Source organism: Oryzias latipes, chromosome 2 (genome assembly GCF_053564925.1).
Source record: "Oryzias latipes strain Hd-rR chromosome 2, Olatipes_Hd-rR_3.1".
In the NCBI taxonomy this organism is placed as follows: Eukaryota; Metazoa; Chordata; class Actinopteri; order Beloniformes; family Adrianichthyidae; genus Oryzias; species Oryzias latipes.
The window spans coordinates 47,225,250-47,241,264 of NC_136238.1; the positions used below are offsets into that span (position 1 = coordinate 47,225,250).

Genomic DNA, 16,015 nt, shown 5'->3' on the forward strand with positions numbered 1-16,015 from the left:
CTGCTGGTTCCCTCTGGGGGAGGCGGGGTTTCAGGAAGCGTCCTGCCTGCTGGTGGCCAAAGAAAAAAATGTTCTCCTGCTATTGCTGTGAGGATTCTGCAGGTCCGTTCTTCAGTGGTTCTGGTACCATTTGAGCGGTGGGCGTAGCCACTTTCAAAGTTAAGTAATTGGTACAAACGCCATCTGAGGTCCTGCGGCGCCATTTAAGCGGTGGGCGGCGTGAAGGCGAGAAGATGACTGAACGGAGAGAATCTGAAGGATCCAGACATGGAGACGTGATTCCCCATGATTCTGGAGAACTCTTCATCATCCAGAAACCTGACCTCTCAGCATCATCCGTGTCTTCATGCAGTGGAAATGACAGAAACACAGACACCGCTCCATGTCGCCATCAGGCTGAAAACATTAGCTGGAAGCTCCGCCCACAGGCGGCGTCCAGCTCAGGAACACATTTGTGGACAGACGGCGAGCAGAGAATTATCCGCGCGGTGAAAGAGAGGCGGTCAGTGTGGACGCAGCTGAACAGAAATGTATTCATGTTCATTCAAAACAAAGAGGACACTTTTGAATAGGAGGCAGAAAGGGCAGGTGTTCAAACCCCCCTAGGGTCCTGTGTGTGCACGTCTGACCAGCATGTTGATTTAATGTCAGCAGATAAACTTTACAGTTTCAGAGATCCTCAGCCATAAATTCACAAATCTTACTTAAAAATTAACCAATGCTAAAAAAAGAAAAAGTATGAATTATTGTTAATATTATTAAAAAATTTAAACGTCTTCATCCAAAAAGACAAAATTGAGGGTAAGAAGAACTGGTTCAGTTTTTGAGCCTCTGTAGCAGACACCATGTTAGATAAATACGGCAATTTGATTGGTTAGATTCTGGACCAATCAGCAGCTGTTCGATGGCAGCTTTGTCACGTCAAGCTGAAAGTTAACTCAGTAAAATCAAAGATAGGAAAAAAGCGAGATTTGACACATTTCATGCGAAAACATGCATTTTGCAAACGCAAGAAACGTTTTTAAAAACAAAAAAGTTTTTGAAAGCAAAAAAATATATATTTCATAGAGTAAAAAATTATTGAAAAGCAGCAAATATTTCATATTTTCACTTAAAAAGTTTGACAGAGGCGTGGCTGCCATTTCGCGCCTACACCCCCTCTGACCATCACCTGGATCATTCATGCACATTCACACACCAGTGGAGGCCACACTGGAGGCAAGGAGGGTGAAGTGTCTTGCCCAAGGATACAACGACATTTGGCTGGTGGGAGCAGGGATCGAACCGCCGACCCTTTGATCATTGGACGACCTGCTCAACCACCTGAGCCACTGTCGCCCCTTAAAATACCTACACCTTGCTTCTTCTGCAACTGTGATCAAATTTGTTGAGGAATGGAAAAAAGTGTGTGTTGTGAGATGTGAGTGTGCGTGCGCAAGTGCACTAAAAACAGACCTCACACATTGCAGGAAGGGGGGGAGCGGCGTGTGATGTAAGGCGCTTACACGTGGAGTCAGTCACCGTTTTAAGAGTAAAAAACTTGAGAGGAAAAAATTAATAAAGAAATTAAACGTTAATCTTAAAGATCTGAGACTGGTGGTTTTTAATTTGTTTACATTTTATAAAGGATTACTCACTTTGTACATTTCTTCCCTTCCAGGATTCTTTCTCAAATATTTCCCAGACAAACAGAGCTCAATACGACTGACCGACAGATCCATCTAATGCAGCAGCAGCTGCTGGTTTGAGATCTGCTGAGGAGGATCAGTTCATTGAAATCACGTCAGACTCCACCTTGAGGATGAGGTTTACAGCACACACACTCCCTGAATTCTGCTGGGTGTGGAGAGGGGGCATCCACTCATGGGGCCGAAAGCTGGGGGCATTCTGCTTCCAATCTATATCCCATCTTTGTCAGATTTTCTGCTGTTGCCATTAACAAAACTTTTTGTTTGTTTTGCACACAGGTTCAATGTTGTTGTTCTTACAAAGTTAATGATCATTTATTTGATGTTTTCCAGTCTCCAGCAGCAGGACTGTTGAAGATTTTGATATGGTATTAAAGTTGAATCGCTTTGGCTTATTTTGTCACAGTTTTTCACAGTGTGTGTTTGTGTGTGTGGGGGGGTAAACATTTTACCTTCTCCAATTCTCCAAAGCGGGAAACAAGAAAAAGAATTTGTGAACTACTCCCTGAAAGTGTATAAAAATATTACAAAGACAAATTAGGAATTATTGATAATTTTATTTTAGTGTTGTAAATGACGCTACATTAATACATTATGTTTTAAATGGTTCTAAAATAGAAGGTTTTCATGTACAAAGTATGTTTTTTGTCTTCTACATCCTTGTTTTTACACAGAAAAGTATCAATAAGAACACAGATAAGAATACCGGATTGAAAAGCAGCAGATCGATAAGAACAGTAGTATGGATAAAATCTTAACAATACCCATCTCTACTAAATGGTTACTTGACCTAACAAAGCATACACTGCAGTTGCTACTTTTTGCTAAAATAATAGTGAAATGTTCACTGATCACGTAAAAGTGTTAGAATTAAAGATGCAAACAAAATATTTCAAATGTCGTGGAAACACACACAGACAATGTGTACATCATATTAGCATAAACTACAAAAGCAATGAAGACATTCAAGTTTTATCTCTATTTAAAAGAATTCTATTTACAGGTACATCTAAAATAATTCATTTTGTAAAAAGGTTGTACATATTTTGTCAGCAGTAAAACTCAATGTCTAGTATCAGTATACAAAGATTGAAATGGATTGATTCTTTACTTTTTACTTTTAATAATTGTGGTTTAGTAATTGTGGAGAAGATAAAAACAAAACAACTGTCCTAGGCAGTTAGAATATCACATCAAAACAATGAAAGTCTGTAGAAAATGTAAATTCTACACATTCAATACTCACTTGGGCCTCCCTCTAATGAAGTTACTGCATCAATATGGTATGGAGGCCATCAGCCTGTGGCTCTGTGTACATGAAATGAAAGCTCAGGTTGCTATGGAGTTCATTAGAACATTGGGGTTTCACCCCAGAAGCTTTGAGCATTAAAAACTTATTTTAAAATAAGAAATAAAGGGAATAAAATAAAGAAATAAAGAAATAAAAAGAAATAATTTTTTGAGATACAGAACTTTCCCCTGTAGAATAAAGTATTCTGCTGATTCTGATTCTGGTACAGAGGTTGAGAGGTCGACCTCTTATTAGAAAAGTTTTGAATTTAGAGTTTACACTAAATCCTTACATTGTCAAGAAAAAGTCTTACAAGTTCTCATGTGTCTTTGGAGATGAGATACACGACTAAAACTTTTTTTACATTCTTTACAAGAAAAAGGCTTTTCTCCTGTGTGAGTTCTCATGTGTGTTTTGAGATTAGATACATCACAAAAACTTTTATTACATTCTTTACAGGAAAAAGGCTTCTCTCCTGTGTGAGTTCTCATGTGTGATTTGAGATTAGATACATCACAAAAACTTTTATTACATTCTTTACAGGAAAAAGGCTTTTCTCCTGTGTGAGTTCTCATGTGTTTTTTGAGAGTAGATACATCACGAAAACTTTTATCACATTCTTTACAAGAAAAAGGCTTTTCTCCTGTGTGAGTTCTCATGTGTGTTTGGAGATGAGATACATGACTAAAACTTTTTTTACATTCTTTACAAGAAAAAGGCTTTTCTCCTGTATGAATTCTCATGTGTGTTTTGAGATGAGATACATGACTAAAACTTTTTTTACATTCTTTACAAGAAAAAGGCTTTTCTCCTGTATGAATTCTCATGTGTGTTTTGAGAGTAGATGCATGACTAAAACTTTTATTACATTCTTTACAAGAAAAAGGCTTTTCTCCTGTGTGAGTTCTCATGTGTTGTTTGAGATGAGATATGTAATTAAAACTTTTCTCACATTCTTTACACGAAAATCTCTCATCTTCTGCATGGATTCTTGTGTGAATTCTGAATAGAGATTTGTCACAAAAGCTTTTACCACATTCTTTACAGATATAACATCTTTCATCAGACCCAGTTTCCATGTAGTCAGACGGGTTACTAAGTAATCTTGAGTTTTTACCAGACTTGATAGAGGAAAGTCTCTCTTCTTTTTGAGATTGTTTACGTTTCTTACCAAGATTTGTCTTCTTGGGATTTTTTCTAACATCAGAGTCACACTGACCTTCTGACATGTGAGAGCTGTCCACACTTTGGACATGACTTCTGTCTTTTCTCTTCCTCTGATCTCTGTTCTGAGGGTCTGTCTCTTCATCTGTAGTTGATGTTGATTCTGTCTCTTCATCTGTAGTTGATGTTGATTCTGTCTCTCCATCTGTAGTTGATGATGATTCTGTCTCTTCATCTGTAATTGATGTTGATTCTTCATGTTGGTTTCCTTCTTCATCCTGACTATCAGTTACATTAAAGCTCTGCTGATTGTTTAGATCTGCTTCACTGTTCTCATCTTCCTCATTAGTAGGAATCTTCATCAAGGTATCAGTCTCCTGCTTCAGATCAAGCTGATCTTCATTCTGACTGATGCAGAGTTCCCCTGGTTCCTCTTTGGTCTGTGGACGTTCTGGTTCTTCCTGTTCCACTCTGAAGTTCCTCTGCTGGATGCAGAGATCTTCCTCTTTAGTCATCCAACACTGGGGGAGAGCTGCAGAAACACAAGTAGAGGCCTTTTTATATGTTGTGGTGACTTTGTTTATTGTTAAGGCCCGTACACACCGGGACGAATATTCGCCAGGCGTTATTCGCCAGCGTTTTTCGCCACGTTTTTTGTGTTCACACCCAGGCGATTTTCGCTGACGATGAGCCGAGCGAACATGCAATTTCATTCCCTGACATTAGATGGCGCTTAATGTAAACAGAAATACTCGTGTACACAAGGTGGCGCTGCGCAACTTTACGCTTCTTAAAGTCGCTTTTCACTCAGAAGAAGAGGGCAAGTATTTACGCGCTTCTGAGAATAATACAAAGAAAACATGAATATTTCAAGGACCAGTAGCTCCAACTGGTGCTTGGTTCGGGGATATTTTAGAATGTCCGTCATTATTTCTTCGCGGCAGTGCAGACGCTACTTGGCGTCTATCTTCTTCGCTGGTATGTGTTGTTAGCAAGGCAGTTTTGTGTTTGAGCGCCCCCAAGTTGTGTTTTACTGTAACTACAGAAGCTCCAGACACGTGTGCAAAAGCGCCATTCTCATTGGTCGAATAGATTTCGACGCGAGGCGTCAAAAAAAAAAAACGAACCCGAGGCGTTTTTTTTTTTTGACGCTTTGACGCGTGGCGTTTTTTCGCGTCGGTGTGCACACTCTCATTGGTGCCCTTTGTTTAGTCACGAGGCGTTAAACGTCGGCGAAAATCGCCGGCGAAATTCGTCCCGGTGTGAACAGGCCTTTAAGCACCAATAGGAAATATTGTAGTATCATTCAGAATATGCACAACAAAAAACAATTAATTTTTAAAATAAGATTTTTGGTTTTCTTTAGCACAACAGTATAAAACTGTGCTGAAAAAGGCCCCCTACACCCCCCCCCCCCCCCATGAGGACAGCTGTTTCAGTAAATAGTCTGAACCAGTAAAAGATAGAAGATAATATTTTCTTTGTTTTTTTTAAGGAAATGAAAATGCAGATAAGTAATTCATAAATGGTACAAACAGGTCTGTAATGTTATATAACTGTTTACTCAAATTAAATCATGCTGAAATAAATAGGACAGATTTACTAGAAAGGGGACAGAGGGACTGACAGAAAATGTTCTTTTAACCTGATTCTGTCTCTAATTATTTTCATATGAAATTATTAAAAGGAAAAAAGTCTGAAAACAAATAAAATGTTTTAGATTCTTGCCATTATTGACTGTAAAGATGCAGGCATCTATAGTAAATGTTTGGCACAGTCTCTGAGGCTTATTTCAGCACAACACCAGCTGTGTTATGTTAGGAATATGCTGCTAATAAAGTTACATTCACATTTCTGTTATTGTATTCATTTTATTTAGAAATCACCTCCAGGACCGAAGTCTGGGGCCCCATCAATCGAGGTCAGAAACTTGCCTGTGGTGGTGTTGGTGGGTGTGTTTATGTGTGCGTGTTAGTCTAAAGGTGCTGCTGGCAGCGCAGACAGTCAAAATTGTCAAAATGGACGAGCTTCAAGATTTGATGTGAGAACTTAAAAACATAAAACAGAATGTAAAAATCTTTTGCTGTAAAGTTTGACAAGTAAAACCACAACTGACAAATTCATTAGAGTTACAACCTCAAGAAAGTGATTTCAACTGCTTGAATCTGCTGCTGTGAATCACAGCACGCTACAACTGAGTGAACTACAAATACATTTAATAGGAAAAAAGATGTTTTTTCCCCTGACTTTTATTGAGAAGTGATCTCTTGAGGTGTAAATGGAGACACAGCAGAGAGACAGCTGCCAAGACACCGTTGTCAACAAAGTGCAATATCCGAGGAAAAACCATTCTGCAAAAATCTCTCTAAAACAAATGAATTTCTACAGTTATATGGTAATGAAGACTCATGAAAATATTTATGCTACAATCAATACTTTGTGAAAAAAGTCAATATTTATTTTATTGTATATATTTTATCAAATTTTAATAGAGAAATGACTCATAATAAAGATGCTCAATAGCTCTGAAGATACTGAAGCTATTTTCACCAAACTTTCTGTACTGACTAATCATGACCCTGTTGTCCTACTACAACAAAAATAACTGCATGTCATTCAATTACTTTTTTTTTTTAAAATGGATCATGAGTGGTTCAAAATTCTTAATAGCTGTAAAAGATACCGCAGCTAACAACGTAATGTTCTGATATAATCTTTTTTGTCAATAGCGGCAGCTTCATGTGCAAAACATCTTGATCGGATCAACGGTCGGATTTAGATTCAACCGTGTTCATGGGCCCAGAAAAACTTTTTCCGATTAGAAACAAACGTTCACATGGTCACACTTTTGGTCAGAATAAATCATTTGGGCATGCGCAGTAGTGTTGAAATTACCGGAAAAAGAAATGAGTCCCGGTGTAAACAAACTGCCACACAGTAGATAGCTGGCAGCTCGGTAATATACAAGATGATCTTCTAAACGTCCTTTATTATTGTTATGCTTATTATGAAGCACCTGTTAGATCATCATATTATTTTTAATCTGTGTGGTCAGTACTGTTTTTTGTGGTGGAACGGAGTCAGAAGAAGTCAGGGTTATGAGTGGGCTAACATGCGCTAACAACATTAGCCTTGTTTAAAAAACATAAATCCATGCAGGAAATGCCACAATCTGCATCTTGGCTGCACGTAAATATGTGGGAATAACAGCAGCCTGTCCTCGAACACAGAGCTATCACTCCGGCTGCTCTGCTCAGAAACACAGTTTGGTGGCGCGGAGCAGCCGGTCGGTCCTGTATGTGCTTCAAAGCTGGAGCACCGCACCGTCTATGCATGACGTAAACCAGAGCAGTAGTGACACAGGATCGAAATGAACTGTTTACATGCAACACCATCAGATGAACAATCGGCATAACCCACCTATCTCTATCGGAAAGAACTTTTGATCCGAAAAAGTCTGATCTGGAGAGAATATTCCGAACGGCGTGTTTATATGATGTGTTTTTCTTCCGATCAGGCATTCTTTCCGATTACTTTTGTCCGTGTAAACGCAGGTAATAACAACAACAGATCAAATCACCACTTTGAGCCAGGCAACAGTGATTAGTCCGGCGGTCTGAGTCACGTTTTTAGGGCAACCAGTAGCCAATCATGATAAGCTAGTTCAACCCCTGATATGTACTGTAGTGTTAGGAAGTGTGTGGTCAACATTTCTTTAGATTGCTCAGAAAAGTGTTCCTACTGGTTTCGTGTGTTAAATTAGAGACTAGACTTGAGGTTTGCCTTTTGTTTTTGTTTTTTTGATTGTTGAAGTTAAAAAAAATACACCTTGTTGGTGTAAACGTAGAGGTTGGAGGTCTGATATGATAAGAAACATTAAAAAGATTTTTAGAATTAAGATCTTTTTCTTCACCACAATGTCACAGATTTCAATAAAAATACCTCAAAATCAGGCTTTTCACAGCAATTATTAGGTTGGATTAAAATAGATTAATAAAATTACTTAATAACAGGTGATGATTGATTAATCACACAAATTAATATCATGACAGTTCTAATATCACTGTCATAATTCTTTTTTTTGGACATTTTTAAAAGCTACATTTAACAAATGATCATCTTAACAGCCAGAAAAACAGAAATAAAAAGTATTTTGTTAAACAGTAAAGTGGAACTTTGTGGCTCTTGTTGGGTTTTGGTCTGGAAGAAACTGGATCAAATGGTTCTGTTAGTGTTAAAGGTTCCAGACTCTTGATCTCCACTGAAGCTATGAGGATGAAATGTCATTCCACAGACAAAGCATCAACAAAATGATCCTGATGCTGCTGAGGTTCTTATGGAAGTGAAGCAAATCTCAGCAGAACTGAAATCACTGACATTAAACAGCCTGAACATTCATGGAGCTGAACTGGACACAGAAAAACCTCCCTGTTGTGTTTCCACCCACCAATGAGGAGCAGTTTGATGAAGATGAAGCTGCACTGGAGGAAGAATCAGTCCAGAAAAGATGGAGAACAATTCTGACACTAAGCAGTTTTTCACTGATGTGTTCAGGTTTGAATCTTTTCTGTCTGCAGATCCATGAGCAGGACCCTGTCTTTGGGTTTTAGCTTGAAATGTAGTTTAGAATCTGTCTGAATGTCTGGAATTGGAGACATGGAGACATCAAAGAGGTTTAGATTGATTTTGGGTTTGACAGAGAAATCTGCTGAAAAGAACTGAACTACAAACTTAGAACCACAGACGACAAAACAGATTGGACTTTTTTATCTGCTAACAATTTTCTCTTTGATCTGTTAAGGTTTCCTGTTTGTCGTTAGCTGGAGGGACTAACTAAGATCATCTGATTTGAAGAATGTTGTGGGCTGCACTGACCAACAATGTCTTCTGTCTTTTCAACTGGAAGGGACAGAAGAGACTCTTCCAGGACACGCTGTTGATGGACTGCATGTTTGGAGAGCTTGAAGCTCAAGATAGAACCGTTGTTGAAGTGAACATACCGATAGTGTGGAGATGAAGATCAGAGTCACACTGACCTGCTGACATGTGAGAGCTGGCCACACTTTGGACATGACTTCTGTCCCTCCTCTTCCTCTGATCTCTGTTCTGTGGGTCTGTCTCTTCATCTGTAGTTGATGTTGAATCTGTCTCTTCATCTGTAGTTGATGTTGGTTCTTCATGTTGGTTTCCTTCTTCATCCTGACTATCAGTTACATTAAAGCTCTGCTGATTGTTTAGATCTGCTTCACTGTTCTCATCTTCCTCATAAGTAGGAATCTCCATCAAGGTATCAGTCTGCTGCTTCAGATCAAGCTGATCTTCATCCTGACTGATGCAGAGTTCCCCTGGTTCCTCTTTAATCTGCGGAGGTTCTGGTTCCTCCTGTTCCTCTTGAATCTGTGGAGGTTGTGGTTCCTCCTGTTCCTCTTTAATCTGAGAAGGTTCTGGTTCCTCCTGTTCCTCTTTCATCTGTGGAGGTTCTGGTTTCTCCTGTTCCTCTTTAATCTGAGAAGGTTCCGGTTCCTCTTTAATCTGTGGAGGTTGTGGTTCCTCCTGTTCCTCTTTGATCTGTGGAGGTTCTGGTTTCTCCTGTTCCTCTTTAATCTGAGAAGGTTCCGGTTCCTCTTTCATCTGTGGAGGTTCTGGTTCCTCCTGTTCCTCTTTCATCTGTGGAGGTTCTGGTTTCTCCTGTTCCTCTTTCATCTGAGAAGGTTCCGGTTCCTCTTTCATCTGTGGAGGTTCTGGTTCCTCTTTAATCTGAGAAGGTTCTGGTTCCTCTTTAATCTGAGAAGGTTCTGGTTCCTCCTGTTCCACTCTGAAGTTCCTCTGCTGGTTGCAGAGATCTTCCTCTTCAGTCATCCAATGCTGGGGGAGGACTGCATGACACAAACACAACATTTAAACATTTTCTTTATACCTTTATATGTTTCCAGGACTTTTGGGTTTCGTCAAACATCAATAAACTCTGTGGTCATTGGAGAAAATGTCTGAGGAGTCTGGAGGACCAGAAGAGACTCATTGAAATAAATAAAATGAATATAACATAATTGAATAAATGCGTCATTCATTCATTTAAAATTGTCGATAAATAAATAAAATTTGAAATCAAAACACAAATGCTTAAATAGTAATTAAAAAGCACCTTAAAATTTTTCATGACATTTTTAATAATTTTATGGTCCAGTGTGGGACAAATTAAAATAAATACAATGCTCAACATAAATGAATACACCTCACTAAATGTGTCAAAAACCTTTAGCATCCTTTCAGAATCAAGATTTTCTGTGAAATACTAGATAACAAAATACTCCTACAAAGGTGGGCCATTGATTGCAAACAGGATCTGTTAATTTTCATACAAAAAATTGATTTCCTAACAAATTAATTCAAACCCATGTTGCAAAAATGAGTACACCTTAGTCATAGTCTTATGACAAAAGACAGACTTAAGACTACAAATTTCTAATTAACAGGCATCCAACCACAGTTGCAGGGCTCGACATAGCCATTTGTCCGCTGGCCCAGTCCAGCTCGCTCGAGCAGTACGGACCACAAGACTTTATTTTTCGTTTGTCCGCTCGGGGCACTAAAATATCTAACGGTTAATATATTTTTCACCTTTTTCAATAAAGTATTTTTTCGAAAACGTGTAGATCAGGGGTGCTCAGTACATCGATCGCGATTGACCGGCCATGAGTGTAGATCGCGGGCCAGAAAAGATTTAAAAAAAATTAATAGGACTTCTTAAAAATCCACCAGCCAATCAAAATTCTCACTGAGAAGTACGGGACTTGATTGACATGTAGATTGGCCAATCGGACATCCTCTGATACATACGTCACTGCACATGCGTGTTTAAAAACACTGAGCGCAAACTCTCTGTCATCAGAAAGTTGTTCTCTTCACAGAGTCACGTCAAGTTCAAGTATATGATTGTGTAGCATAAATAAAAAGAAAAGTCAAAACCAGAAATGCTTTTTCATTTTCAAAATAAAGCTGCATTTTTTGACTCAAAATTAAAATGAAGAAGCAATCCACCAAAATGCTTTTTCATTTCCTTCCTCAACACAGCTTATTCTGTCCCTTAATTAAAATGATAATGAAAATAGTATTTGACATTTCATTTTCAAAATGTTCTCTGCTAAATGTGTAGCATAATTCATTTAGAAATGTCTAATTTGACAATTAAAATGGATTAATAGAAATGCTTTTTCATTTTCAAAATGAAGCTGCATCAAATGACTCAAAAAGCGATACTTCAAAATGCTTTTCGATTTTATATTTAAAAACCGCTTATTGGATTTTTAAATAAATTCCTTAATCTTTTTATTTGCAACTTAGAACGTTTTGTGCAGCGTGATGGCAAACATATCCATAGCAAACAACTCCAATGGAGCTATAATAACCCAGCCACACAGTTTGGATCCAGATGCAGCTCAGAGGAAAACAAAGACGTTCATGGATCTATTTGTTTGCAGCAGTGAACGTACCAACCACGAGGAGCTGCAGCTGCGGGTTCCAGCTGCTATCCAGCAGTCTGCGCTGACGACAGAGCTCCTCCTCGTTCTGGACGATGGTTCCTTCAGCAGCAGAACGTTGTTCTCTGACAGAACCTTCCTGAGGTTCTGAAGACATGGTTCCTGCTCCGATCTTCAGCTCCAACTCCCACAAACACCGCCGTCCTCTTCACTGCAGCTCCGACCGATCATCTGCTAGTCTCACAATCACAGCAATCCACGTTGTCTTTCCGTTCAACACTTCTTCACTCATTTACGACACTTTGGAAAATGCTGAGAGTTCCCACACGAACCACGTATCGTCCTTTCTGTCCAAAAACCTCACAAACGTCCCAACAAAACACCACCGACCTCTGAACACAAGCTAACGCTGCTAGCCTGCTAACAAGCTAACGCTGCTAGCGCCTCGTGCTGTTTTTCTTCTTTGTTTGGCTAACAGCGTCATGGTGCTTTAGCGCCACCAGCTGGTGTGGAGTGTTATCTGTCGCTTATATTATCATGTCGATGGCGGGGAAAACAACCATTTTTTAAACTTTACTGGCAAATAAATGTATTAACGGGTGTTTTTTTTTATATCAACGATAGTTCGGTGCGACTTGTCTATTTCGACAAGAAAAAGTATTTTTAGATCAAAATGGAGAAAGGGGAACACAGTGAGTTCTATCACTAGAGGAGACATCAAGTGGTTCCTCATGGGAGGGGAGCACCGCCATCTTGGTGAGGTCAAGTCACTGATGCAGGGAGTGCATGTTAACACATTTCTTGCATAATGCCAGTTCATTGTTTGGGTTTCAACAGCCAAAATCAGATAAATGAGTCCACGAAGGAGGAAGGCAGAACATTTCACAGGTAGGTAATATATATTTTTTTTCTTTTAAGGCTGCAGGGGCTTCATTAATAGAACACATGTTGACATGCATGATGCTGCAGGTCTGTTATCAACATGCTGCATGATGTATGTGTAATTTGCTGTCGACAGAAATGTACATTTTATTGTGTTAAACCCTGTATACAGCATACTAGGCTATTATAGTAATATAGATTTATGCATTTCTGACTCAGAGACTGAACTTTTCTTGCAGGTTTCCAATGGACTCAGACTTAAGGAAAAAGTGAACCTTAGCTATCACAACATCTAACCCAGATGGATCACTGTGGTACCAACTAGTAATACAGTCTGGATATGTTCAGAACATTTGTGGAAACAGATTTTGATGAGAGGCCAGACTGTTTGATTGAAACCCGACACCATAACATCTGAGTTACACTAATTGATCACTAACGTGAATTAGTATAAATCTATTGTTTTTCTTTGTTGTTGTTGTTGTAGTTTTTTTAGGGTAAATCTGTTGTTAACTTTTGGACTTTTTGTTGACTTATTATTAATCTATTAATTTTTATTGGTTATTGACTTATTATTGATTAATTATTGTTATTATTTATTGACTTATTATTTACCTATTGCTATTATTTATTTATTTATTTATTTTATTGACTTACTATTGATTTATTATGATCTATTATTGTTGTTGTTATTATTAAATTATATTTCGGCCTTTCTAAATAATTTAAATTACACGTCAAAGAGGTTTTAAACTTCTAAATCTTTAGGAAATATTTTTAGAAATTATTTGTAATAATTTTTTCATTTCAAGAAGTCCTGCAACTACGCATTTTTCATTAAAGTTTGAGCTTTTAAGGCTGACTGTTTCTCTTATTTGACAACAACAAATGATGTGTACATATATATATATATATATATATATATATATATATATATATATATATATATATATATATATATATATTGTTCATTCATTCATCTTCTTAACCGTTTATTCCCTTTCGGGGTCACGGGGTTGCCGGAGCCTATCCCGGCCACTTGGGCGTAGGCGAGGGATGCCCTGGACTGGTCGCCAGTCTGTCGCAGGGTAGAATATCCTCAATCACACATCCATTCACTCTCACACTCACACCTATGGACAATTTAGAGTTACTATTCAACCTATGTATAATATATATATATAGTTATATATTGTGTATAATATATATAAATATATATTACATTAAAGCTACTTAGATGCCACGAAAGGCTGTAGAAATCATTGTCATTTGGGCGCCGTCGACCTCAGCAAGATGGCATCGCGCTCCGCCGCAGTCGGCCAGGCTTCCCAAGCGGGCGTGTCTCCTCTCGTGATATAATTCATTGGCTGCTAGCGCCTCGTGCTGTTTACTTCCAGGTTACGCACAGAAACTTTTGTTGAAAAAGAAACGTACAAACTGCTTAACTGGATTTCAAAATGGTTCAAAACACTATGAGTATTTTTTATAAACAGTTTTAATTCATGAACTAATAAAGAAAAGAAAACCTACAAAGAAAAAAACGTTTTGAGTAAACTATATGAGAGCTGGTGTGACGTCATCACAGTCCTCAGATTTAACTCCAAAACGCATCTCAGACTAACTAGCCTCAAACACATTTGTTTAACCCAGTCGGTCATTGGAGTCATTTTGGTTCAGGGGCCACATTCAGCCCATCTGATCTCAACTGGGCCGGACCAGTAGCGTAAAGGCAAAATAGCAGCTTTGTTTTTGTTTTTTATTCAATTGGAAAACATACCTCAACCAACATGGTAGCCTTATCATTTCTTATTACACATTCATTCACAGAGGCCAATGGATCTTAAATAAAATTAATTTCACTTTAAAAAATATTGGTTTAATATTTTAAATCTGACACTGAAACAATCCTGATAATAAATTCAAGAGGGGCTACAAAAAAAATGAAACATCTGCCTAAAATGTAAATGTCCAAACGATGACAAAATTGCACTTTTTGTGAACATAAGAGTTTGGAGTTAACCTCCTTTCTCTCCTGAAACTTCACCAGACCGTCAATATCAGGATTGAAATCCTGTGCAGAAACACATTTACTGTCATTCAAGTGTGCAAAACACAATGAAATGTCCATTATTATTAGCATTCATTATTATAAGAATCGTTTCCTGGTTTCTGCCTGAATTTTGTGGCAACACCTGCCTTCTTCCTGACCTTTGATGGAGCGCCATCAGTGACCAAAATTACTTCATGTGACCAGTTCACTTCAACATCGTCCAGCACAGTAACTAGAGAGCTGACTATGTCATCAGCTGTTGTTGTGTCCATCAACTCCAGAAACTCCACTGTGACGTCTCTTCATCACCTCTAATAAATATGCACAGCTGTACATATCTGTGATGTTGGTGCTTTCATCAATAGTGACTGAAAATACAATAAATGACTGGATTCCTATATTGCTGCCCACGTTTCCTCAGAGATGTTGGATCTGATTGTAATTCTTGACAGACTCACATTTAAGGTCGACTGCTTTTTGGGCCACAAGAATTCTGCAGCCTTCAGCATTTTTCCATAAGTTCACCATCAGAAAATGGATAGGATGTTTGCTCCAACTTGTCTGCAATAAGGTAGCTAGCTTTCACTGCTCCATCACTGACGTCACGCTGCAGTAAATCCAGATGGTTATTTATCGGTCCAGCTAATAGTTGCTAAAAGTTTTTTTTCTTAACCTCAAATGGTGACAGATTTCCTTATGGTGAGTCTCATAGTGGAGCTGAATGTTATTTTCTTTCAGCACTGCAACCTGTTGATGACATACCAAGCATGCAGGTTTGCATTAAGCTCCGTGAACAAATAAAACACTCCATTTTCCTGGAAAGCTCAGCACTTCACTTCAACCTTTTATTTTTTTTTGACAATATTTTGGTCATTGGGTGTCACTACTGATCATTCTAATAGCAACAAAACAATGGTTAGGCTCTACTACCAAACTACTGCCTACCCAGACACAGAGCTGTTAGGTTTCGTTTTTGGCACATGCAGAGTTATGTTGTTTCACCTGTTAAGCTTTTCCTTTGCTCCCCCTGGTGGCGGAATTGCGCATTTCAGTTATTCCTTTAAAAAAAATCATAACTCGCCACAGGAATGGACTAGAAAGTTGCTTTCTTTTTTAAACATCCTTATGATTTTTACTCTTCATGTGTGGGCCGGACTAAACCACCTGGCGGGCCGTATGTTTGACACCCCTGGTTTAAGCTTTTCATAAACTATAATAATGGATATAGGAATCTTTAAAGTGAACAAAGAAAGGCAATAATTGTGAAATAATAAATAAAGTGGAGAAAACCAAAGAGAAGTTTCCTCGATTTCAATACTTATTAAATTCCCATAAAAAGTATAAAAAAAGGACATTTAACAAAATAAAAGCAAACATTTTCACTGTTTCTTGTTTCTATTTCTTCAATAAAGACTTGTTAAATAAAAAACAGTTTGGGAAAGAAAAATATCAGTTTATCTAA

The 16,015-nt window shown here is 38.2% G+C and overlaps 1 protein-coding gene across 1 annotated transcript in view; it reads right to left on the bottom strand.

The window, feature by feature from the left end:
- Positions 1-2,225: 2,225 nt before the first annotated feature.
- Positions 2,226-16,015, bottom strand: part of LOC111946954 (uncharacterized) — a 221,116-nt gene continuing 207,326 nt past the window's right edge. Inside the window, exons 4-5 of the mRNA XM_078940445.1 lie at positions 9,180-10,019; positions 2,226-4,675 (exon numbers count right to left, since the gene is read on the bottom strand). Coding sequence (XP_078796571.1) covers positions 3,276-4,675; positions 9,180-10,019 — 2,240 coding nt within the window. The 3' untranslated portion in view covers positions 2,226-3,275. The remainder of the gene's footprint in view (positions 4,676-9,179; positions 10,020-16,015) is intronic.